Raw genomic sequence first — 27,201 nt, forward strand, 5'->3', positions numbered from 1 at the left:
TTAAACAAATGTTGAACTTGTTAAGGCACAAAACGTTCATTTTAACATGCCTTCTATGGCTCAAAGGTCTAGAACTGTCTTAGGGGTTAACCTTTCTGGTTTGAGCAGCAGTCTTTGAAGAACTTCAAAAAGTCAAAGGTTCCCAGACCAATACATACCACCGCTATCAGCAGTTCCCAACCATATGCACACAGCCTGCTGTAACACTACTACATAGTACTTCTTACTGCAGTGTTCAAAAGAAGACGGTATTTATCTTCTCAACATACCAAGTCTATCACAATTGCTTGAGGCTTGAGCATGCCTACCACACTTCCCTTTTTTTTTGGTTTTTTTCTTTCAGAATTTGTGACACCTTTACATCAGTGCCCACTCCGCTGCAGCAACAGTAACATTCCTCCAGCCATCCAACCTCAGCACAAAGGATCAAGTAATTGCTTCTAGACTTTCGCAAAGGAGGCCAGTTGTTCCATGAACTCTTTACACAACCAATGTGCCATTAAAACTTTGAACTATGGCCATGAACATGTACTTATCTCTGCATGAACTAGTTTACAAAGGTAAAAGTTTGAAAAGCATCTAAATTTCTTAAAACACAATAGGAAAGGAAAATGCTTTTCAAAAGAAAAAAATATTACTCTAATATGGGTCTTCCTCTGCTCCTTTTTTTTTGGGTGACTGGAAAGGAAAACCAAGTGGATCTGTTTCTCAGACTATGATTACCTCCCACTGTATGGACAGTGTTTGATCATGAAAATACATGTAAATAGGTGCAACGCTGCTTACTTGAGAAGCCTTGTAAATCAGTGTAAGAAAACCGTGTGTCATTCAAACTGTGAAATAATACTGTGCAGGCTCAAAAATAGGTGACATTTTTCCCCCTTGTCCTTTTTTGCTGTTTAACTTGATTTCTGTACCATGACTTTGATCCTGAAGCCTGCTCCTAATGGGGAATCCTTGGTCCAAACTGTAAATACTTGAAGTCACTGACATACTGATTCGTGCAGGCAAAGGCTTCCTTCCAAAAAATTCAAACTCAACTACGTATATTTTACATATAAAAGCAACTGTATACACATTATTTACCTTACTACTAAAGTAGGCTGGAATCCTTTAGAATGAAAAGTTCTATACTAGTATTTGAAAAGTTACTGCAGACTTCCAAAATTTTTAAACTAAAGAAGCATTTTGCATAACATCAGACTCGTGATGTTAGCCATAAAAGTTGTCATAATTTGTAAAAACAGAGCTGGTCACTATAAACCAAAAATTGTGCTAAGATGCCTTCATGTAAGATCAACTTGCCCACCCAAGGTCTTTAACCATAATAAAAACAAAACCAATATTAAAATTCTGCAGAGAAAGTGACAACTTTGAAAGTAAGTAAACCTTTGTATACAACATATGTTTAATGCAGTTATGGTATTTTTACATGGTGCAGGGTGGAAAGAAGCACAGAAGTAAGAAATCTTTGGTGTTCAGCTGAAAAGTTTTCCAAGCATGTATATTAGATATAATCGGATATATTGAGATGTGACAGATGTAATAAAGATAGTTGTATGTTTCTTTGAGTTCCTGGCTCAGCAGGAGAATTTCCTGTAGAAATTAAAATCTCTGGGGAGCAATTAGTGCAAATCACTAATACAGGTAACAACTCTTGTTCTCTGGAGGAAACAGCATATACTAGTTTCTTCTGGTTCAAGAGATGAAACAAAGGGAAACTGTACAGAAGAGCACTTCTCTTAAGTATGTACAGATGCTGCCTGACACAAGGGAATTGACAAGGTAGGTGTGCTTTCTCATGGAAAACTGAGGCAACCTGATAGGCTCGATGTGTGGGCAAAATGCCTATGACTAAGTATTTGTCTGAAACACTTTAGTTATGTCAAGATGAACAGGAGGAACAGAGAGGGCACTGCTGCTGGAGTTACCCAGTGAGAAAGAGAAAGGTGAAGTCTACTTGGGATGCCTCTGAGAAGAGGCCAAGCAAATCCTGAACACTGACACCACTGTCTTCCATGGATGTATCACGCAACTTCCCAGAAATACTTCGTATACCAATTCTCCTCTGCTACAGAAAGGACAGACAAAACACAGGCTGGCACAGGACAACAAAAACTTCGCAGGAGAATCCACTCTGGTAGGCTATCTTATTAGCTTTCCTGAACTCCTGGAGTTGTAAATATTCAGAAATTGGAAAAGCTTTACAGGGAAACATGGTTGCCTGATTCTTGTTCTTTCCAGGCATCCCTTTGTGGCAGTTACTGTTAACAAGACAATGGTAAAAGTCACTGTGAGTCAGGGACCAAAGGGACCACCACCACCAGGCTGAAATGGTTTAAAGAATAAAATTAAGAAAAATACTAGTTTCATGTGACACACCAAGTTACTGTTTAGAGATGAAAACACAGAGTTGCTTTCTCAGAACTCAACACTGGACAGTGGGTATTTTTAAGCCCACTCCGTATTTGGGGAAACAGACATAACCAGGGTCTCTCCTCAACTGGAAAAGTCAGGATCAGAATGCCATGTCCTCTTTGCCACCCAGACTGACATTTCATATGGTCACCGTCATCTTTCAAAAGCCTACTGGGCCAGTCCACACCAGCCAGCAACTTGGTGCAAACAACAAACTTCCCCCTCTATGTCAACTGTGCCCATGGCAGCACGCTTGCTGCGGCTGCAAGGAAACATGCCGCCAAAGCGTCGTGAGTCGGGGACACACATTGCAGAAACACTCTCTTACAAGGGCTGAGCTCATTCAAACGGCCCAAATACGAGTTTATTTCTTAATATACGCCTTAATTGGTCCCCTTAGCTAAAAGGATATTCGTAAGTTAAACATGAAACAAACCAAACGTAGCAAAACCAAGCTTAACAAGCGTGCTATCTAAAGGTCTGGTTCCAGTACTGCCTTCCAATTTGTGAAGTCACTTAAACCAACAGAGTGGATATAAACCAGTACCTCTCTAATTTGGCAACATGCTGCCGGCCTGCAAAGGTATATAAATGACTCCATGCGCTATAAATACTCTGTGTATGAAACCTTAACTTTTTTTTTTTTCTTTTGAAGTTGGTGATTTCGCCCCCGCCGCTGTGTAAGGCCGGCCCCACCGGGGGCAGCCGGGGCCTGGGGCAGCGCTGGGGTGGGGGGCGACCCCGCCCGGGGGGCAGGCAGGAGCGGGGGCGGGCCGGCGCGGCTGGACCCCCCACACCGCCCCCAGCGAGCCCTGCCCGGGCCCGGGGCCGCCCAGCCCCCCAGTGGGGCGGGGGGCGCACACACCCCCATCCCCCCGCGATCTCCGTCCTCCCGTCTCACCGCGGCCCCCGCCCGCCATGTGCCGCCCGGGCTCCGAGCATGTGTCGGCGCGATGCCGCCCCCTCCCCTCCCCCTCAGTCCCCCCCCTCAGCGGGGTGGGGGCGTCAATTGGGGCTTCCCCCGGCCCGGCCCCCCGCCCCTTCCCCGCGGCCCGGCCCGGCCCGGCCTCACCTGCCAGCGCCAGGATCTGGGCCTTGTGGAGCAGCAGGCGGTCGCCCCACTCGCCGGGGCTCTCGTCGTCCTCCTCCGCCTCCTCGGGGTTGCGGTACACCGTGTAGACCTTCTGGTTGTCGAAGTCGAGCTGGGACGTGGGGCTGAAGTCCTGCACGCAGGAGACGGGCAGCGCGTAGCAGACGTTGTCCTCCAGGAACCGCACAAAGGCGTACATGGTGCGGCGGGCGGGCGGGGCGGCCGCGCCGGTCCCGCGCTCCCCGCTCTGTTATTGTTCCTCAAAATCCGCCTCTGCGCTCGGCTGAGCTCGCCTGGCCGCGCCGCCAGCCGGGCGGCCGCCAGCTCCGGGCAGGCACGAGCAATCCAACGCGGAGCGCCGCGAGTCGGGCTGCCGAGCGGCGAGGGGCGGGCGGGGGCCGGGGGCCGGGTGGCGGCGGCGGGCCGCGGGAGGAGCAGCCCCCGCCCGGCTCCCCCGCCTCGACCCGCCCGGGCCCATGCGGGAACACCCCTTCCGGCGGCCCGGGCGTGTCCCGGCCCTTCCGCGGGGCGCGGGTTCGCCTCGGCCGGCTGCCCGGCAGGCCCGGGCCTGCCCCCGCGCCCCGGCCTCGCACCTCCCCGCGCAGGCTGCGGGGTCGGGCGGGTGGCGAGGGACGGCTCCCGGGCCTCGGCCTCGCCTCGCCGACCGGCGGGCTAGCAGGGCCCTGGCACAGGCGCCTGCCCTGCGGGCGGCGCCCCCGGGGAAGGCCCCGGGAAGCACTCTTCCCAAGCTGAAAACTCCTTATTCCTGCTCCAGAGAAACAGGCCCTGGCCCGGTTCTGTGGAGGCGACGTGCAGGGAGCTCTGCGTGGAGGCCGGGGCAGTGCTGGCAGGCACAGGGAGAAGGGACCCCCAAGTGGCAGTGGCTGTGTGAGGAGAGCAGAACAGATCCTTTGTGGCCCAACAGCACAACACGGCCACACGGCCACCTGCCAGCCATCAACGGAATCTGAGCGTTGGGGTTTACCTGGAGGTCTTCAGGGTGACGCAGAACCACCTGCACCAAATGGCAGTGTCCAGTGCTGATCCCTGGAGGAACAGTAGGCTTCCCGCCCTCCCCCAGAACAGCACAGATTGTTGAGAAATTCTGTGCAGGTGTGTAAGAACAAGGGGCTGCAACTGTGCCAAATCCCCCATATTTTGGTGGGACTTACATACTAGGTATGGACATTTTTAACTTCCTGGATAAAAAAGAATAATGTGGCAACATTGCTGGTGGTTCACAGCAAACTCTTACCCACGCTTCTCATGCTGGTCTTAACCAGTCAGTCTTAGGAACATAATAATAATACGTGGAAAATTATTTAAAAGCAAGAAATAAATCACAGAATGAGCAATAAAGAGTAAGAGAGGCGCATCACTGGTTTTCTGTTTGCAAACAGCCAACACAACATGAAGCCAAAATACATTCTCTTTTCTGGCATTTGCAGTACTGTCTGTACCCATTACATTGAGTTTAACCACCCTGAACTTGTTTTTCATAGTTATCTTTTATAGACTTCGTACATGGGAACAGACCACAAGCTGGAAAACCTGAAGTAAAGTTTTGACTAAGCACTGGCATAGGTTACCCTGAGAGCCTGTGGAGTTTCCATCCTTGGAGATAACTCAAAAGCCATCTACCTGGGCATGGTCCTGGGCAGCCTGCTCCCAACGGCCCTGCCTAAGCAGGAAGCTAGACAAGATGACCTCCTGAGGTCCCTTCCAACCTCAGCCATTCTGCGAAAGTATCAGAAACTTACAGTTATGCCCAGCAGAAGTCTGTCTGTCCCTTAAGCAACACATGAAAACATGAATACATACAGGTATAGTTAAGCTGATGTAAGTATTTCAGTAACAAGCTGTAAACTTCCTGTACAGTAATGGCAGCTTTATTATTTTAGCAATTACAGAGTTTTGCAAATACTTCAGTTTAAGATTGGGAATTTAAATGGCAGTACTTTATGTTAACAATAAAGTATTGCCAGGCTGGTATGTAATTACAGGCAAATATAAGTCTGCTACAAAGTATGGATGACAAATGTATTCTAGTAGCTAGGCTGCAAGGGAAATAAAATTCCAGCAAAGATTGTGTTGCTGATCAAACAATAACAGCTGTAGTGCTCCTGTCTCCTCTACCTTGTGTTACAATGGAGGGAGCTGCAGAAAGACAATAGGACAGACTGATAGCTGGAATTACTCCGTGGACACTTAAAATTATGTGAAGGGCAATTTTGTCTCACCAAGTTTAGTAGCTAGTGAGGGATTCAGTACACTGACTTACCAGGATTGTATTTCCTCCGCAGCTGAATTCTATTAGCAACATCTAAGACTGCTGTCGAGGGAAAGGAACACAGGAAAATGGAGAAACTGAAAATAACAGAGGAAATTAAGAGAAGCTAAGGACTCAAAAATTAGGTTGACTCGGAAAAGGAAAGATGTCTTCAGGTAGCAAGGAGGCCTGAGTTATTTATCCCAATGAAAGAAAACTGAAAGAATTCATGTGAAGGAAACAAGGTTGTAGTGGGTTTTTTTTGTTTGTTTGGGTTGGTGGTTTGGGGGGTTTTTTTTGGTTTATTTTGGTTTTAAAGGAACACTCAAAATGGTATTTGCAACATTTTACATTTGAAGGTCCAATTACAGCAAAGATCTTTGTATCAGCAGCAAAGAAAATGTCTAAAATCCTTCAGAAAGGCTGTTTCACAGCTCTCCACTGAAGGACATTTTTGGAAACAAATTAAGGGTTGGGATGATAAATGCGTGTTTACACTTGGTCCCTATTACACACGCTGAGCCAGAAGGCATTATAATGCTGAGAAATTAATAATGATCCCATACATTTCTCTTCTGCTTACAAGGAATAGTGTTAATTTCTGGCTTTAAAGTCGGTTAGCTGTGAAACTGAGAAAAAGATCCATTTAAGCACAGAATGAAAGACAAGTATTGCCACTCCTTACTTTTGGAACTTTCCCATTTCTACTAATAGTTGGCCAGCTGTTTTAACACTGAGGTTAGCTTGAGGTTTAAAGACGTAGAGCTATTTTAAAGGTGTGGGTTTTAAAACTCATTGTTAAGGGAATTACTGGATCCTCACCAGATTTAAACCCTCTAGCAAGTCCAGCCTTCTAGAAACAACACAACCCTGCTGAGAAGTAGATTGTCATACTTTCAAACTACAAATGAAGCCTCAGCCTAAAAAGTAATAGTGTCACTCTAAGAGTCAGGAAACCACAAAGCACAGTCCCAGCCAACCCTTGTGGGACTCCTGAGTGGCTGTTTCTTGGAACACCACCTATATTTTGCTGCTGTTATTTTTCTTGAAAAGTAAAAATAAAAGCATTAAAGCAAAAGCTGATGCCTGCTGTTTTGATGTGCACTCTGTTTCCACTTTAAAGATACAAAATGAAAAGCTAATAGTACCAATAATAGTTACGCAGGTGCTAAATCTCTTTCACAGCAAAACATTAAAATTAAGCTCGTCAGTCACATTACTTCCATGCTTAATACCAAATCCTCAAGGCACACCATATCAATTTTAAATCTACTGATGAAGAAATTCCCATTTTCTTTTACCATTCAAGTGGAGGTGCTTCACTACTACCTGACTACTCAGCAATAACAGTACACTGGACTAGTGCTAGGAATCCCTATGCATTCAATACACAGCTAAGAAAACTATTGTTTTCTTGTGAATTTATCTCCCAAGTAGTGCATTTATTACACAGTTGGTTTAAAGCTGTTTCAAATATACCCTGAAGAAAAGCTGTATTAACTTTTTCTTTTTTTAGGTAACACTGTATTTTAACGATGTCATTTAAAGTCATAAAGCTTAAAGAATAACTCAAATAACAATGCACAAGAACTGAAGACTGTTCAAAGGTTTATGTATGTACAGGCACACAATCTACTCACAATCTGGTTAATTTTTACCAAGAATATGATCAATATGGTGGTCAGAAGATACTTCCATTCCATAGTATCTCATTTTTTGTCTTATGGTGAAGTGCAAGATAAAGTAATATCCAGGTATAAATGAATCTTTCTCTGAACAAAGTCATATACAGCTTCTAGATGTTTTGAGAGAGAGAGGGTGGTTGCAAGGGGGGAATTTGCTAGCTAAACAGAGCAGAACAGACATTCCAGAGGGTTGTTCCCCTTTGGATTTTTAAATACTTTTTAACTCTGAAGACACTGTTGCCACATTCTGCTTTCAGCATCATAATGATTACATATAAAATTCAAACAAACAAAAAAGAGGTCCGGTTCCTGTATGATCCTAGAAGATGGATGAGAAAATATTTGTGTCCACATATAATTTCTGAAACACTCCAATACCAAGAGAATAGTAGGGGAACCTAGATTACATAGATACATTCTTAAGATTTAATCTTTTGAAATCTATGGCATTAAACCATCCTCAGAAGGAGAAGGGCATCACTGCAAAGCTATTTAATCCCAATTCCTGAGAGTGATCCAACCTTCCTTGGGGCTGAGGATAATACTCAATCATCTTTTACATTAAACTCTCATGTCCTAGCAGAATATTCTTTCAAAGAAATGAAACCTAAGGAACACTTTATGGATCCATTCACATAGGAGACACTTATTTCCCAGCTGGTATATTCTGTAGCATGAAAAGGTAATGATTAAGCCAAAGTGACCACTGGAGAAGGCACTTTCCTCCGTGTTAATGGCTGGCTGGAGAAACCAAGGGCCAAAGAAAAAGCCAGACAGTCATTAACTGCTGAAAAATGAAAAAGTAATTATTTTCTTTGGGTTTTTATATGTATTGAAAAGATAAAATTCCAGTGTCTGTTGCTGTGGATACTGGTCGGTAAGATGCTTATCTTTCCCATTCTGGCAGGCTATGCAATGGATAGATCTGGGACTGGCAACCCTTCAAGAATGTGTGCCAGACTGTATTTTCCTTTTCCAAATTACAGGTTAAACGTGCCCAGAGAAAGTCAACAGGAATCAGGAGATGCTGCCAGTTGGTGCTATCTTACCTCGGCGTGAGCAGTCATTCTCCCTGCTCTCACCCAGTCCTTTGCTCAGCGGGAGCCAGAAGCTGGGTTGTTTGGGAGCTGCAAATGACTCTCAAATCATTGTGACTTTCAGCTCCCGCCCTGCTGTATACCATTCAACATCTTACTAAATACCATCTTCTGTGCTCAGTATGCTGTTTTCCATGCTATAAACTTCTTGACTGAGAGGAAAGTAGGAAAGACTTTTTCTCTGAGCTGACTTGTGCGTGGACTTTACCTTTAGAACATGACCTTCTGGTACCACTGCCATGGTCTTCAAGAACTACTCTAAGACAATGCTGGTGTTGCAGCCCAAATAATCTTTATTGCTACTACCATCCACTGATGGCTTCAGCCTATATGTTTTCCACTCTATTAGGAAACTTTCTTTTAGATTTTCCCTTTCCTTTTTTAAACCAGACTTTTCCCTGGCTTTTGACAGGCATTTTACTAATTTGACTCTAAAAGCTGCTGTACATACATGGATTTTGCACCACTGCAAGAATTTGATTCCTTCTGTACCTTAGATGACAAAGTGACTTTCATTTGGCAAAGACTGAAGTCTTTTCGTAACCTTTGGGCTTCAGTGTAAAAATATCATTACTAGACAATGCCCATGATTATGTTATGCTTTAGACAGAGCTTCTGAGCAAGGCAGTATTAATGACCCTTTTTCATAGTATTTATATTTTGGTTTTCTATTCTCACATCTGTACATCACTGTTCTGTCTTGAACTGGTATTTATATCTCATACTGACAGGAAAAACAATCCTGCAGCTCTTTTCTGCATACACCTATTCTGCATGAGAGGTTCACACAAGTAGTATGGGATATGCACAGAAGAAAAAGAGGTCAACTACTATACTGACTGCACTTTTTTCCAGATTGCTACCTCCACAGGCTCACACGTCCACTTTCCTTCAGAAGCCTGATTTTAGCGGGAGAATAGACATGCTCTAGAGATGGTTCTTGCTGTTTTGGAAGGTTCTTGACAATCATCATCATCAGGAATAGGACTGTGTGAGGGCAGAGTCAAAACTGCTTAAAGAGATGTTTTCACACCTCAGTGCGTTTTAATTCATGCTCTTGTCATACTCCTAATGCCTTTCGGGGCTGGCCGTATTTCAGTATAAAGTGAGTTTTTAGAAAATATTCCCAGGAATTAGTGCTCGCGTCTCACCACTTTAGAAGGTAGAGTTTTCTACTTCTAATGAAAGTCACAATCAGAGATGGACCAGCAGCTCTTCTGAAGAACATCAACTAATGTGGGCACTTAAAATCCTGTTGTGAAGGGTGAGTGGGAGATAACAGAGCAGGAATAATCCTCAGAGTATTTCAGAAAAGTGCCTTCCTGAGCTGTGTCTTGTTAATAATCACATTTAAATTAAAAGAACATAATTCTTCACAGTTGGCAAACTGAATGCTAAAACTGCTGGAAACTAAAAGTGCAAGTGCTCACAGATATAAAAACCTCCACTATACTCTGTGAACCTCTCCACTTTTACTAAAACCAGACACTTTTGTCATTTATGACTTACAAATGAAGTTGCATCTGGTCTGTGCTGGTAGGTAAATTTAAAAAAACAACAACACACAGCAACCAAATGTTAACTGGAAGGGGTTGCTGTCACCCAGCTCCCAAAAATTCATACCATGGGATAACCGCAATAGACCCCACCAGGAATTCTTCCATTTCTTTAAGGAAGAGTAACTCCTTTCATCTCTTACAGCACAGAAAATCAGCATTCATCTTTGCCCCACTTACAAGGAAGGTGTTCCCTCAAAATAGAAAATGGCATAGGAAACTGATAACCCAAGAGGTGTTTGAAACCTCGAGGGGCTTCAAGCTTTGCCAGTATTTTCCACAAAAGCCTGAGCAACATCTGTTGTGCAATAATATTTAACATTCAGGGGAATCGGGATCTTTTTTAAAGTATGATCAGAAAGGAGGTCCCTTTATAGGCTGTCAGAGTATTCCTCATAACAAAGAAAGCTTTGTTTCATAAAGAAATATCTTGTACTAGAATACCCTCGGGAAACTATAGTTTTGGGTTTTTTTAAACAAAGACGGGAATTTTTGAGTTCGAGGTTCCCTTTAAGTGCTCTTCTAACACGAATATGTTTAAGGATGCTCTATCAAGTTCATGCATGAAATGTCATCCAGCCGTTAGTATATTTCTATGCAAATACAGCTGTGAAAGCTAATAACTGAAATCTGCATTTTTTTCACATTGCCAGCATATTATACAACTTCTCATTCTTTCCTGTTTTGTAACTCACATTAGCCTCTCGTATCAATAAAACAAAGCTCAGGTTATATTGCCTCCTGCTTAAATTCTCTACAAACATCAAAGCTGGACATTTGAATAAGCAATTTAATGTATACATTTTTATTCAGTTCAGTATACTGATATTCTCCTAGTAAGAATAAGAATTCTGCAGAATGTCTGCAGAGAAACACACCATTCAGAATATGAATTGGAATATTCTTGCAGCACTTTTCAGTGAGGATGGTGTGATATTAAGATTAGATCCTGCGTATAATCAAATTTTGATGCTTGTACACACAGTCTGGTATTTCTTTTCCTTTATAAGGTTTGTATGCAAAAAAACAGCAATCCAATATTTTGAACATACCCCAACTGAAGATACTGTACAGTCCAAACTGATAAAAAAATAATGTCAATGAAAATAAGAAACTGTCTGGGGCACTGCAGCGTACAGACTTTGCTAAATTCATCACAACTAGTTTTACTATTCTGAGGACAGAAAATATTGCAAAACCAGTCTTTCCATAACAGCTACAGTAAGCAGGGCTTGTGTCCATCCCTAAATTCAATCTTGGTGTATAGATTGACTCTTTGGGAATTGTAAATATTTCCACAATCTTTCAAATTCTCTGATATGATACACACAGAATTTCTTCTGAATGGCCTATATTTTCCAAATTCGCTCCCTTTTTATGTAGTAGTACATATAAGAGGTAATAAAACAGAAAAGATAAGATAGGTGGGAAGACAACAGGGATTATATTACAAGCAAAAGGTGGCACTACTGAGAATATATCACAGTATTTAATGAACATAAATATAAACCATACCTACAGTTTTTATCCAAAAACACATGAGAGAAACACAGAGAGCAAAGAAAGGCTGAATTTTGTTTAAGGGCTAAAACAGAAGCAGCACAGCGCCGTAGCTCAAGATACTCCTTTAAATAGTTAACTGGTTGGGAAGTAAGCTAATAATGGTTTAGATAAATTTTCACCTATGGAAAGTGATGAATTGACTCATTTCTTAACAAGTAAGGACAGTTCAGTAGACACCATTATCTGCCTTGCCTCTGACCTGGAGGGACTATCTCTACAATGAAAGGCATAGTCAGTCTCCAAGGGTAAGGCAGTCTTTAATCCCATTGTGTGATTACTAACAAGGACACCAATTATAATTTAACAAAAAGGGGAGAGAGTGATTTCATTATACTGAGGCTTCTATATGTACCTTAATCATCAGCTACTGCCCACAGAGACTTTTCACTGATTTTAGACACTATATGTGGCACAAATATTTTGATTTTCCATGGTTTCTCCAAAACTCACTGAAATCACTCCTGACCATCAAAGTATTTTTTTAAAAAACCCCTGTTAATCAAAAAGAACAAGGACAGTAACCATTCTTGTTCACAACTCATGTTGTAAAATGGACTCAAAGAGGTGTTGGACCCAGAAAGGACTCTGGTGGACCTCAGATACCTGTAATGCAGCTTTATAACCCAGGAATTCCCACAGAGTTATTGCTTACCCTCCAGGGATGTCTCAGAACAAGATCTTAAATACCATCTGGGCTCAGTGTGGAAGCTGCCAAAACCCCATCCACAGAAACTGTGGAACAAGGAGTGTTGTAACGCCCATCTTTCTCTGGAGCAAAGATTGAAAGAGGATACCTCCATCTTCTTACTTTAACAGCCTGAAATTCTCATTTGAAGGTAGGTATATGTAAACCTTCTTTTAAAACACAGGCCGACAGACATTTCTTTAAAAATCAACCAGCAAGACCAGAAGGACACCACAGCGAAGTTTCCCACCTTTAATTGATAAACGCCTCTCTGGGGCCTTTTTCTGGCAAGCGAGATGCCTGCCTTTGGTTCTCCGTCTGACTGAAAGGGTTCAGACACCCTCTCTGCATCTCCCGTTGTAAAGATCCTTTTCTTCATCTAGACACATCATTTCCCCGACTCAAAATGCCCAGGAAAGGAATGCATGTGTCCCCCCATCTCAGGCTCAATGTATTATACTTGAGTTGACTTCTCACGGATCACTTGTAAAGGCAGAAGCACATGAGGTGACCAGGCTACTGCAGGGTAACATATGTCTTTCACTGAAAGCAAACTACTTTGAATTAACCCATGTTTACCAATTATAAGAGCACAAACATGGGTGGTTACTGTAAATCAGCTGGTTTGTGGGATACTTGTTATTCCTCAGTAATTTATTTAGGGGTCTGTATTGTAGAGAGACAAGTATTGCTGAAGTGGGAAGTAAGAAATGTAAGTAACGATTAGACTCACTCTTAGATGCCTCAAATAGCTCCAAGGTTATATTTCCTCTGACAGAACACTCTCAGTGAGCATACTTGCTGCTCTTACAGCACGTTACATGTTTTAACTTGTTCAGGGGTTTGTTTTTTACATCTTCAGTTTCTAAGACAATAGGAAGTGAAAAAAAGATTGTTTACATATGAATGCCTAACTTTGTTTTATGTCTTGGGTTTTACATAAGTGTGGTCCTTGCTGAAATAGCAAGATCAATATAAACTCCATGCTTAGGAAGGCTAAGAAAAAAAGAATTGCCTCTGTCTTAAAAATTCCTTTGAAATGACAGCCATGTCTTTGGGATGCTATTTGATGAACATCAGTAGAAGGCTGTCAGTAATCCGTATTGCTAAGTGGTTTATTTACTTGGCAAGTAATGTGGGTTTCAGTACCTAATTTTTATCTTTTAGGTTTAGAAGTTTTGGTACTAGTGATATAATTTACCAAGTTATCTCTAAGGCAATTAAAATATATTCTGTGGTTTAACCTTTGGATGATGTATAAATACACATAGACACTCCTACAAAGCAATTTGTCTGCCAATCTGGAAAATGCTAATGTTGTAGTCAATAAGTCAACAGTCTGCAATGTTAGATTACAAAATTAGAAAGAAATCTAGTTCATATTCAACCCAGATATAAAGATCATAAGGATTTCCAATTTTCTGTGTGGGGCAGTAAATTTCAAAGACGACTGTATTCTGCCCCAATAATCATGATCTGCACAGCATGTTCAGGTATTGTTGGAGAGATTAAAAACACAAAAACAGAGCAGAACAGCTCAGCATCAGATAATCACAAGCAATTCTATGTCAGCAACAGACAGCTGGAGACATATGCCAGCAATATTGCAAAAGTGGTAAAATGGAGATTTCGTGACAGCAAGAACGTGGGATTCATACATTAAGCTAAAACTCAACCCAAAACATTGAAATTGTTGTTCACAAGTAACAGCTCTGTCACAGTGTTCTGAAAGTCTACCATTTGGCATGAAAATATTTAAAGCAAAAAATAAGCAGAAAAAAGTATTTTTTTTCTCTCTGTAATATTTTGCATGTTGAACATCTGTATGATTTCAGTGTTATTGATTAATTTGGACAAAGAGATAAGACTAATTTTTTCCGGATCAGCTGGTCAAACTGTACAGTTATGTACCAAATCAACGATTTGTGAAAATTTTGTGTGAAAAAGCAGTTACATGGAATTTTATCTACAAATATTTGTTTAAAGATTTTTTACTTCAAAATACACTTTAAAAGAAAATGAACAGCACTGTTTCATTTCAGTTGACATAGCTTGAGTCATTCTGGTACTCCCTTTCCCTTGAGCTTCAAGTGTCCGTCAAGTGTTATACTTCTTTGATACTCATTCCCATCTATCCCTGCTTTTGTCTTTCACTTTTTAAAATTAAACATCTACTGCTAAGAAGTAAGAAAGTCCAAGAAAAAAGGCTGAAAAAAATCCTATTATAGTTGTTGTGAAGCAGAAGAGAGAAGAGGAAAAATACTTCAGCTTATGAAACAAGAAATAATCTACCTTTCCATTGCTTTCTCTCACAGCCCTCCCCTTATAGTCACCCTCAAAACCTTTTTTTTCTTTCTTTTTTTTTTTTTTTTTGTAGCTGACCATGTAAAATCACGATAAAAAGATTCAAGGATCTGAACCTGAAATAAAAAAAAAACCAAGTTTCCTATCTTCACAACCGTTTCTCAGAAAACCCTTTGTATGTTGAATCTCCTATAAAAATGGAAAATAGCTTGAAAATATTGACGAGAGAGTAAAAAGTCTTCTGATGAGTTCACAACCCCTGCATATGAAGAGCAGTTTCAAAGCGATGTTCTGTAGAGGTGGTTAGGCCTGAACGTTTTCTGATTTTATTGCTGAGGCTCTGCCTTTGTATCTCAAGCGTTTTGTCCTGGGATCTTGCCATGATAAGATTCCTGAAACTGTGACTCTGGGAGGGTAATGGAGACAAGTGACTTGTGAAGAAACTAAGGCCCAGCCCCGAGGTCTTTGTGTTTTAGGACTAGGAGCTTGACGCAGATTGAGGAACAATGTAATGCTTGAGGCACCGATGAAAGATTTTGAAAAACCAATGCAATAAGAGGCGTCAGCAGGGAATGGCAGATTGATTGCAACAACAAATACCAAAAAAGTTCTGAAAAGAACAAAAATGTAGTGCTGAGTAAAAGAAATAAAGAAGAAAAGAGGGAAGAGGATACCAAGAGCTTGCAGGCCTCCGGCAACTTGTCTACCTATTGATGTGTATCTGCAGCAATTAATCAAGCAATTTTCATAACTTTTTTACATTGATGTGTAAATTTTGATGATGCTATTCAGTCTAGTTCAGTAGGTGGGGCTGACAGGATCTGCCCTATAGTTCAACGTACTAAAACTTGAGCAACTCATTGAAGCTCACCTTGAATGGAGGCGAATGGAGGGCCAGCACCTCTGGAGGGGAGGTGGCCCATCAGTTTAGGGACAGGAGGAATTGTTCTCTTCTGAACTGGTTATCGGTTCCTCAATATGTAGCACAGACTGGACACCTGGTATTGGTGTGCCTGAAGCAAGATAGGATTTTAACCTTTAACCTGCCCATTCTCCTTCCCCCCAGAATTAATACCTCAATTAATATGTTAGCTTTTTAAACAGACAAGTGCGCAAACTCTAGTTTTGGGATGTAGTGAACCACTGAACCACAAACCTATCTGAATGGGGGCACACCACCAGCGTACCTAGCCCTGGGATGCTCACAGTGATACAACGGCGATATTCTAGCAGCACAGAGCCCATGCAGCCCCTGCCTGCTGTCACAGAGGGATGTGGCTGAGACAATCCTACATCTGATGATGAAAGTCTGTTTTAACTTGTGTTTGGGGTTGCTACCATGCAAAATGCATTACAGCGGCCTCCATGCTTCTCTCATCTCCAGCTGGAAGCCAGCCCATCAGATCGACACTACTAGAGAAACACTGAAGCCACCTTCTAGCCTCACCTTACCCAGGCCAGAGTGCTGACTGCTGCAAAAAACATGAATCGGGAAGTAAAACAGAGCATTGAATACATTAATCAAAATGATCACTGTTGCAAGATCTGCTCAGAACAAAGAAAACAAATCTGAGGAAAGTTAACACTAGAAACCATTTGCAAGGCTCCATGAGTCAGCTAATGAAATAACTGTCAATTGCAGACACGAACCTTTTGTGCTTTCACACAATTTAAATATAAAGTAATTTGCATTCAGGAATCCAACTCTCCCTGAAAAAAGATTAACAATAGGATTCACTTTCTTTCCACAACCTTTTCTCTCCCTCCCTTCCCCCCAGGGGTGGCTCTGATAAGGTCACCTTATTAATGCAGATCTCTGTTTTTCAGAAAGCAGCCAGGAGTTTAACTGTTTCACTGTGAAATGATCTATGAGATGAGAACAGTCCATTTTTTATCCTTGATTGATCATTTCAGCATGTATAACAGCAAATCCTAAGGGACACCACTCAAACCCCTGCTTCAGAATGACCTAGAGAATCAACGCTAAAAAGTGTTGCGCTCCACTACACAATCCTTCATCGTTTTTTCTTAACTTGGCATTTTCCACAGCACATAATAAAGTTCCCTTGCGTCATTACAGTTCTCCATAGAAAAAACATCTTATAAATAAGCAAAAAAATTTTTACAGCTGAGAGCTGAGTGCCGCCACAGCCAGCAGAGGAATGGAGGCATCAAGCGATTAATACCTTTTCTCCAGACACAAAGGCAGGAGCAGGTCTATGATCTTAATTCAGGTGTCACAGCTTCTCATTTCCTTCCCTGGCCACCAGACACCTGTTTCCCTGCTCTTAATAGCCTCTGATGGGAACTGCCTGGTGCCAAAATCAGAGGCTCTGGCTCCTGTATGATGAGGTGAAAATAAAGCTCTTTCCCCCCCTTTTCCCCCCAGTTATTTACTGTGTATAAACTTTATCTCAGTTCCATCGTTGAGTCATTTTTCCCTATTCCATGCACTTTCAGCCAACGAATCTTCATTCTGCTTTTTTTGGTGACTCTTTGCTGATGTGTACAGAGTGCTTAAATAAATCATTACAAATATAAATAGCAATGGCTGGATTACAAAGGATTCTGGAACACTTGCAATAGTAAATTAGCAGGCAGGCAAACCTACAGCTACCAGCAGCTGATGTAATATTTTATAGTATTGTTTTCTAGATTGTGTAAGGGAGAATTGTTATCCTTTAGGCTTCGCTCTCTGTTTTTTTCAATCTGTCAAACAGTTCAACAATTTGATGCTCACACAAAGTTCACAGAGAAACACCTGGTGGAATTTGCAGGTGAAGGTTCTCTATGCTTATAAATCCAAAACATCACATACACAGACTGGGGGAGATACAAGTCTGAGACACAAGTAGCAGTTAGAATTTGGGAAAGAAGCCACGGGGACTACTCTTTATTGTCAAGAGTATTTCTAAACAGGTGGACATTGTATCCACAGAAAGAGCTACCACATCAAGGAACACTTGACACAGCTTTCCCCCTTTTTTCTTCCTATCCTGCCTTCATAAATACTAAACTTACCCAGACTGTTTATCATCACAGTGCAATCTATAAATTCCTGTAATCAACTGATGGAGCAACATTAATTACAGAGACTTTGTATGGGCCGCACACATCTTTACATCCCTTTATAAAATGCTGACACATTCCCCATCTAAAAGGGATTACAATCATAGAGGATGATCCTGCAAATGCCTACTATTGAATGTAGCATTTGCTATCATGAGTAAGCCCACTGAAGCTACCAGAAACTCACATGGCTGGGACAAAAAGCAATGATTCACATATATGACTAACAAAGATATTCAGACCACAACATTTTCCATCTGACTATGCTTTTGCAGGCTGAGATTTAGAGGGTTGACACTTTCAGACTTGAGAAATAGCCCAGGACGGCAGGCTGGCTGTGAGATGACGCAGGTGAGAAGTGCAAGAACAGGTAGTGGTTCTCCTCAGAAACAAGCTTAAAGAAGGAAAACAAAATTTGGAAAGCTGTATCAGGAAAGCATTGGGTAGTCACGTTAAGATGATGATGATGACAAAGCTGAAATGGGAGGAGTATACGAAGTAGAAGGGATACAGGAGATAATAGAAGAGATGTACCAAAGACAAGATTTGGATTATGTGGGATTTAGCAGGGACAGAAGGCTCAGCACTAATATAGAAAAGATGGGTAAGCAATAAAAGGATTCAAAGATCAGGAGGTTTAGTTGTGAGCAGCAGGAGAAGTGATTCTTAGCCAATCTGTTGCACTTTGGTAGTAGCTGTTGGTCCCAAGCCAGGATAGAGAAGGTAATGTCCACAAAAAGGTCTCATAAAACTCCCTGATTGTGGAGAAGACAGCCTGCTAGACTTGTTTCTGATCTGTGTGCCTATTTCAGCAAGTGAGTACGTGGTGTAAGTCATGCAATGAAGCAACCTCACAAATACCATATTTAAGTAACTTGTGTAGTGAGCACCCGGAGATGGAATGCCCTTGAATTAAAAGGAATATGCTATTCCCTGGTACAACAAGTAATGGCCTTTCACTTGTCTCATTTTTAGAGACTGATTTTAGTTTTTGGGAGCGATGAGTGGCACATGTTTTAGGTATTTTGCCTAAGGTGTGCTGTTTCATTAATTGAATGCTTCTTAACAAAACCTCATAGTTTCAGAAGGCATGCTGTAATAAATTATCTGCAGGTTATCACTGGTGGATACATAAAATCAACTGAAAGTATCAACTGTCATTCAGGAATAGCATGGCCTGAATATTTATTGTCTTTTATTTACATTATATCAATTCTATTTCATGGACAGGTAAGAATTCTAAGACACATTAAAAAATCATTTCCAGTGATAAACATCCACAGTGTTAAAATCAATCTCTTTTCATTCCCACCCAAACCAAAGCAATTCTCTCTCCACCTATGCCCCTGTATTAGCAAAGACCTGACTTTAGGGAGAGTTCTTGCTACAGTCTCCAAGTATTATCTGACCCATATTCTTCCACATGCAATAAAAATCTCCCTAAAAAGTCATCACTATCAGGCAACAATCCAGGGGACAGAATAAAGCAGGAAAACAAGATTATTGTAACAATGAGTAGCTTTAGTGTAGAGCATTATAAGGTCAAATTTCTGGTTGCTAGTCTGGGTGACTATTTTTACAGCACAGTGTAACTGAGAAAGGGGCTGCTGACTATTCTAAGGTTTGTTTTAAGACTCTTGGTATGCCCAGGGTGAACGAGAGCCTTCCCAGCAGCCCTACACCACACTGAGCTGCCTTTACCTTAGTTATCCAGAATAAATGACTGCCTGTTGAACATTAAAGATATACTTTCAATAGCATGCAATGTAAATAATAACTATATTATTCTGAAAATCTGGCATTTCCCAAAGTGATTTGCTTTTTTTAAAGGCTGCTAGTACATTGCTGAGAGATGCAGGTCTTTGGGGTTACAGGGTCTACGGCACAGCAACTTGTAGATGAAACACCAGGCAGAAGTATGGCCAGCAAAGATGTAAAAAGAAAGAGGAGAGAAAAATCTTTTAAAATTACTGCAAAATACAACTTGAAGTCATAAAGATGTCCTTGTTATGAGAAGAAGTGTACACTTGTGTTCATATTTTTTTTAAAGAATAAACTAAATGAAAAGGGAAGGGATTAAATGAGATCTTAAGTTGGTTCAAGATAGTTGCAACAATGCAAGCTAAAGTGTTTTTACAGTTCATTTCTTTGCAGCAACACAAACTTGCATAGATGCGGGGAGGATGGGTACAAACCCAGGAAAGGCAGTATCAAAAAACAACTAGGCAACAAATGTGGAATGTTCACAGCAAGCTTGTAACATGAAATGTAACATGCTACTGCAGAGACAAGGGAGGTGGAATGGTTGCACTTATTGTAATAAAATCCATACTTTGGTCACATTTCTGTCACTGGACTGGTTTTTGTATTTGTTTGCAATTTGCACGTGATCTCCTGAGTTGAGCCTGGGTTTTACTGAAGTAAGTAGACCAAGTTTTTAAATGACCTTCACCTGCTGCTTATATACTTGTCTCTTAGGTCCATTAGGGATTTGGGGATACAGGGGAAAAAATAAAACCAAACCAAATCAAAAGAGCAAGCCTAACTGGATTAAAACAAATAACCTATGTATGCTGTCTTCAATTATTGACAACTGTTTGAATTATTACTTTTGAATTTAAACTGACATGCCTCCATGTGATGCACTAAAGCAGTTTAAAGCTAATGCAGTAATTTAAGGGCTGAACTCCCTCTTTAACATAAACCTATAGTGTTTTGATTTGCTGAAACTTGGGCAATTAGTAATGATACATTTGCTGACAGGTCTTAAGCAGCAACAATCACAAACACTGTACACAGGCTACTAGATTTATTTGTCAAAGTACGTGGTTTTTGAATCTGAGTAAAAATGGATTTTGTAAACTGATTGAGATTAATTAAAGGTATAACTCAGGGAAAGAAAAAAAAGGGAAAGACTCACTGCACATTTATTTTCAGACCATTTTTCACTGGGCAGTTTGCAGGTCTAATGAGCAGAAGGTACTGACATAGCGTGCAAACATTTCTGCTTTCACATCAGGGCGAGAGGGACTTTTTCCTTTTCCCCTTCATTTTTCTGTACTTTGGCTGTCTGAAAGCTAGGTGTGCATTCCATGAGACTCCTGCCAAGGCACCAGGGAAAAACGTACATTTCTGGGGAGAAACTGGTCTTACCTACTTTAGGAAAGAGTAGGTTGCTCTCCGAAAGGTCTGAGAAAATACTCTCTGTATTAAATTTCTCAGAAGTCAGAAGGCAAATATAGAAGACCTTAAAATATATATTTTTAAACTTCCATATTTGCTCATGTATTTTTTAATGCTTGTTTCTATAAAAAATAAAGGAAAAAAGTTTATATGGACTTTTTAATAAAAAAAAATTATATGGACTTCAGCAAGGGGCCCCAGGTTGCAGCATCCTGGTGCAAGCCGATGGCTTTAGCCAGTTAGCCAGAAGGTTTTATGTATGACTGAAATTTCCTTTGTAATTTGCACCAAAACAAAACATCAAAACCTAACATATTTGTATTTCACATGACTCAGTTATCGTAAATTGATACACCAGGCAGTGGCTGAAGCAACACCAGTTTACCCTGTGCAGATCTGTCCTATATCATTACTCTAGTACAGCACGGTGCAGCTGGTGAGCACTGGGCAGCACCAAACCCTCTACCCAGACCACTGCTCTTCCCTGGAGAAGGTGGGGAACAGCCCTTATACAACAAAAACCTTTCACACAGGTAATCAGGACCCCTCAGCCCCTGAAGCAATGGTGCCAAAATAGCTTATAGCAGCAGCAACCTGATTTTTTTTCTTGCAAGAAAAAGCAGCCATTCCTGCCTGCTCCTGGAAACAGCATTTTTCTGTGGGACAGACCAGGGAAGCTCAGGGAGGCAACTTAGTGAGGGGGTGAGAGAATGGGATGTGGTCCCTAGGATAGATGGTGGTGAGAAGCGAGTATCAAACCAGAAAAAACATGACTGGTTCTCTTATTATCCAGTGTGAAACCAGCAGAGATACTAGGGCTTAACATGTCAAATATCAAAATTACCAGTTGTGTCCAGACCTAAGGAAAAAATACTATTTATCAAAATATTGGGCAAAAGCTTTAATGTTAGAATGGGCAGCTAGGAACAAGGTGAAAGGACTTCTTTTTAATGTGATGTTATCCTAAAAGTTTCTTCAAGTATTTTTAATCAGGTGTTTCAAAGAGCTTATAAACAGACTTCTCAAAGTCCATACCATTGCCATCCATGCAACCACCCTCGCTCAAGGAAGCAGCTCCTCAAAGGCAACACATTTGAACAACAAAAACAATAGAAAGTTAAAACAAAGTTCAAGCCAGAGCTGCTGTTCATGCTCCATTATTCTGGTACTGCTCTCCCAGGAACACTGCTATCCGCCAGCATTTGCGGAAAGAGACTCTCACTGCCTTCCAGCCAGGCCAAAAAGGATAATCTGTCTCAGTGTCTGTGAAAATCACATAATCCTTTTCTATCAGGATTAATATCCAATGCCACACTAGTCTGATACATACAGGATGAAGTCTGACACTCTTGTTATAAAGGTCATGCGAGGAAACAATCTCTGCAGTCCCCAAACCAGAACCCACGAGTTGCAAATTTCCATTCCCATGTCTGTTAAAGAGGCAATCCTCATCATCATCGTTTTTATTTATTCCTGGGAACAATTTTAACCTAGCAAGCTTAGAGCCTGCATCTGGGTAGGTTAGTTGCAGCTACAGCAATAGTTTAATCGGAGTAAACCTAATGGCAGCATCTCTCCTTCCCTGTGCAGTACAACCGATGGCTGTCCCCCTGCAGAGATACCTGTTGTGATTCTTGCAGGAGAAAAATTACCCATTTTCAGGTACACACAAAGAAGCATTACAACATAAACCAAACTGCTGCCTGCAGTTCATCACAAGTTACAGAAACCTCATCACCTACAGAAAATGTGTTATTACATATATGAGAGAGATCACAACTGAAAGGTGGAGGCTCAATAGCCGTAAATTCAGGCACAACCAGTAAGGAAATGTACTTCTCCTCATTCATTTTTAGCCAATGGTATACGAACAGCAGTTTGAAAAGCCGGTGAAGCAAGTAGGCTTGGAACAACTGCAGCACATTCGAACGCCATAAGGATGGGATCAGGTCTCGTCACGTATTCATCTTATTCTACCTTGTTAAAATCTAATGCAACTTGCACCATCTTCAAGACATGGAGCAGGCCCAGAAAAGCAAATCAAGACTTCCTAGATGGCACAGAGCAGACAGGTCCTGCCATTTGGGATTATTAAAAGATCCCACTTTATCTCTTAACCCTGAAGGCAGAAACAAGTCTGCAAGTCACCTTACATGAAGAACTGGAGGAAGGTGTTACATCATTAAAAGCTAGGCTAGTGTTTCTAAGTGTAGGCACAAACATTAACTAATTGAATTGCTATCGTCTCATCTTGAGGAGCCAAACTGCTGTTATTCCAGATTAAATTGCAAATGTTCACCATCTTTGAAACAGTAAATTTGAAATTGGGGACTATCCTTTCTGTAGGCTTTAACTGCTCTTTCCGCTCTCCAGGCTTGCAAACAGCTGGTATTACTCTGATTGCTGAACCCAAAATATCTATCCATACTGGTATTTTACCATTCTTTTCACCTTCAGCTTCAACATTTCATAATTTTTCATAACAGTTCAATATTTCATAAACAATGTACCTTAGGAAATAATAGGTATACATACATCTTACTGATAATATGGGCATCAGCTTACTAACAGCATTTCATAGAGGCCAAACAATTCATAATAAATGACAGAATTAGGAAATAAGTTATCCAGACTGAGTATCCTGTTCCTCCCCCTTCATCATTTTCACGGACTCTGTCATTGGTATCAAGCTGAAAAGACCACAAAAATATTGTAGGACAGAATTAAAATTCAGAATGAGCATGACAAATTGGAGAAAGAGCCTGATGAAAAAATGGTGACAGATCAATAAGGACAAGGTTATACATGAGGAATAACTAACTGAATGAATACAGGCTAGAAGACAACTTGAGAGGGAGCTTTTGTAAGAAAAACTGTGGCTTATTTTAAATCAGAAACTCAACACAAGTCAACAGCATCAGACTTTACAAATGAGGGACTTAATCTGCTCACTCTGTTCAGCTTTTACAAGGCCTTAGTTGCGAAGGCAGTATTACGCAGGGAGTCCAGGGGAGAGCAGGAAAGTTTACAGAGATGATGCACAGTGGATGGCTGGAAGGTGTGAAGTTGTTTGGTCTCAAGAAAAGCAAACTTCAGACGTTTAAAAGTCTGTTGCAAAAATGGAAAGGAATGATTTATTCTCAGTAGTGGAGAGGGTGGAAGCGATGGACTTCTTATTTCAGCAAGGTCAATTTAGTTTAGACATCAGTAAACCACACTGACCTTGGACTATAAGGTACCGTGGCTACTGGCTACAAAGGATGGGGAATCTCTGTCCCTAAGGTTAGAGAAACATCCTTCAAGCACAGTACAGGTTTCCCTGGCTTGGGTTGGGTATTGGACCAGATGATGACTCCAGGAATCTCCTGGGATGGCTGTCAAAGACTCTGTGGCTTGATCACTGGTTAGGTGCTAATATAAGGGTGTTAACAGAAAGAAGCAATTTACAGTAAGCAGTCACACTTTTCTGGTCCTGCTAAACCCCAGAATTACATTGTATATTCCAGAGTGCACTTGAACCCAGACACCTGGCATTTTAGGGGAGACCAGAAGTATGATAGTGAGATGTTTCTTCCTGTACTTGGCCTGCAGCAAACCCAAATGCATCCCTGTGCTGCGTGAACATGCACACCTTGCAGCATGGGGGAATATTGTCATTAGACCATCAGGCAGAGAAGTCAAACAGGCTGCTTCGGACACTGCTGGGGTTTACAGGCAGCGGGGTTAAAGACTGTGTAGCAATGCGGTCACACAGGTCATGGGCTGGGAATGCATCAAGTCATCTTCCTGGGCTTGCTCCCGTGGACAGACTAGGAAGTACAGGCATAGCTTATATGAAAGAAGCTACTCCAGCAGGAGCAAACATGAGGAATATATAAGCATCTTTACTGAAACAATAAATTGATGGCAGGTGTGTCAAATCTCCCGTTATTTAGTCAATGACAATCCAACTCAATATATTTGCTGTAAAGGAGGGATAGGAAAGCTGGAAATAACAAAATGAACCATGGAGGGAAAAAAAAAAAAGATCCTTTTTAATGTTTTTTGTGACCCATATTTTTAAGCATTTATTCACATTGACTTTTTAAAGGAGAGAAATACACATAATTTGCACTTTGGGATAAGTTGAAGGTGTCCATGCAATTTCATGGATGGCAGAATACCAATTTTGCTTAAATGATAGAGTCCCACCACATGTCTCTTATTTAAATGACCTGAAAGTAAGAGATATGAAGGCATAAGTAAGAACAGAAAATGAACCTAAATATATAGAACTAGCGCGTTCAGTGATATTTGCCAGTGTATGTTTCACTGTGAGCACCAAGCCCACTGTCAGAGATTGTTATCCCTCCCATTAGCCCTCTTTGGTGCAGTCACCCTCATCACAAGCAATGCAGAGTTCTGCTGGGTATATGCAGAATGGCCACTCACTTACGGTAAAAATCCTGACTCACTAACAAAGCCAGGAGAGGTAAGCTTTGCTCAGAAAAAACAAACTGTAATTTGTTAGAAGAGCAATATAGTCGTTCTGTGGGACCTAAGGTACAATAAAAGCAGCAAAAGCTGGATAGCATCCAGGATTCCCATAGCATTTGAAATGTTGGCACCGCAAGTATTTTATTTCCAAGTCAGAACAAACAAATAAGGGGGAAAAAAAAAAGGAAAAAAAAGGAAAAAAAAAAAAAAAGAAGTCGAGGTGTCCTGAGGACAATAATACCAGACTTTGGTTTCAACAACCGAAATATTTAGGGTTTATATCGTAAAAAATAATTTCAAATTTTGTGTAATTCCATGTTTTGTCTCAACTTCATCAAGCCAACTTCTGTTTCATCTACTTTAAATCCTCCTCCCCTACCCATGTGCTTGGCCTTTTGTACAGTTGCCCCTAGACTCTGCCACTTCCTCTCTTACTGTTCCCTCAGCCTTTTTCTGTTCCTCAGAGGAACAGATGTTAGTGAGTTTTAATAAAATTTTCCCTTCTGTCTCTCCTAGTAACTACCATGAAAGCAACTGTCCATCTCAAGTGCCACAAAGCTTTCAAAATTGATGTACTTGCCCCCAATTTTGCCTACTTACTGTCTCCTCTTGGCTTTTACTCTCACACTTCCATGAAAATAAAAAGCCTCACCTGGTTATTAAGTAACATCTGGCTTCTGAATGAAGTTTCTTGACATCAGAATCAAACTGGGATGTTTGAATCCCAACAACAGTACCCTGTAGGTTGGTCTTACCCAGCAGGTCAGCTGTCTTCCTGGTCTGTTAGACCACATGCATGCCTGTCTGTCAGCTTCTTGCCTGCCCTTAATCTGAGCATGAATCTCTACCCACAGGCTCTTCATGCAAATAGCTTCTTAAAATTACGTTTCTAAGAACGTACATCAGCATTAGCCCCCAAAAATAAATGACGGAGACAAACATTTTTAAAAATTCAGAGTATGAAGTTTAACCTCTTCTGCTTGGAGATGTAACCATCATCAAGTTCCGTGGCATTGTGTGTTCCCTGGCAGGGTCTGTCTTTATTATTCCCATTGTGGAGGTTTAACCCCAGCTGGCAACGAAGTACCACACTTACTCCCCTCACCCTGGGCGAAACCAGGACACCCACGCAGGATCTGTTCGTGTTTCCACTTACCTCAGTGGGAGCTGGGTGGGTTATAAGACCTTGACTTCCTTTGAGAAGAAAGCAAATGTTTATTTAGCCTCAACTAAACTGGTGGAATGTGTGCGTTATCCGTAACATTTTCCATGGGTAACTTGTTCATCCATGCAGGACGCCATTGTGCTATGTGGCAAGTGGCATCTCATTTTAGATTTGATAATTTCATAGGAGATACCTTCCTGGATGACAAAGGGACCAAACCTTTGCAAGCTGGGACTCAGGATATGTAAGGCACTGAAGACTGTGCCTCGCTCACCGACCAGGAGGCTGCAGTAAACAGCTTTTAGATAAATGCATCAGTGGTTCATTTTTTCCCCTCACATTCTTTGTTCACTATGTAAGCATTTAATAAAAGCCTTACAGTAGCACTTTTATTTCACCTAATTCCTTTTAATTTTCCTTCACTTTAATTAGCTGCATTTAATTCACACAGAACGAAGTATTAGGTTTGTACTTTCCTTTGGGCCAAGTCATAGTACTTCCAAGAATCATTAAGGTACACATGGGTCCGGCAATGTAAACATGTAATATTAAAAGGACATTTAACAAGAGCAGTGACTGTTGATTCCCTTTCCAGATTTGTCACAGTTCATATGCTGAAAGCGAGTAAATACTATATTTCA

General features: G+C 41.3%; 1 protein-coding gene across 9 annotated transcripts in view; it reads right to left on the reverse strand.

The window, feature by feature from the left end:
- Positions 1 to 27,201, reverse strand: part of LOC101910707 (BEN domain-containing protein 5) — a 965,145-nt gene that overhangs the window by 382,414 nt on the left and 555,530 nt on the right. Inside the window, exon 1 of one of the 9 annotated variants that reach the window (XM_005238383.3) lies at positions 3,491 to 13,555. The exons of 7 other annotated variants lie outside the window; for them this stretch is intronic. In XM_005238383.3, coding sequence (XP_005238440.1) covers positions 3,491 to 3,707 — 217 coding nt within the window. In that variant the 5' untranslated portion in view covers positions 3,708 to 13,555. Of the gene's footprint in view, positions 1 to 3,490; positions 13,556 to 27,201 lie in introns of those variants that run through there. One more of the 9 variants, XM_013299997.3, reaches the window with a different exon arrangement.

Source organism: Falco peregrinus, chromosome 10 (assembly GCF_023634155.1).
Source record: "Falco peregrinus isolate bFalPer1 chromosome 10, bFalPer1.pri, whole genome shotgun sequence".
NCBI classification, from domain to species: Eukaryota; Metazoa; Chordata; class Aves; order Falconiformes; family Falconidae; genus Falco; species Falco peregrinus.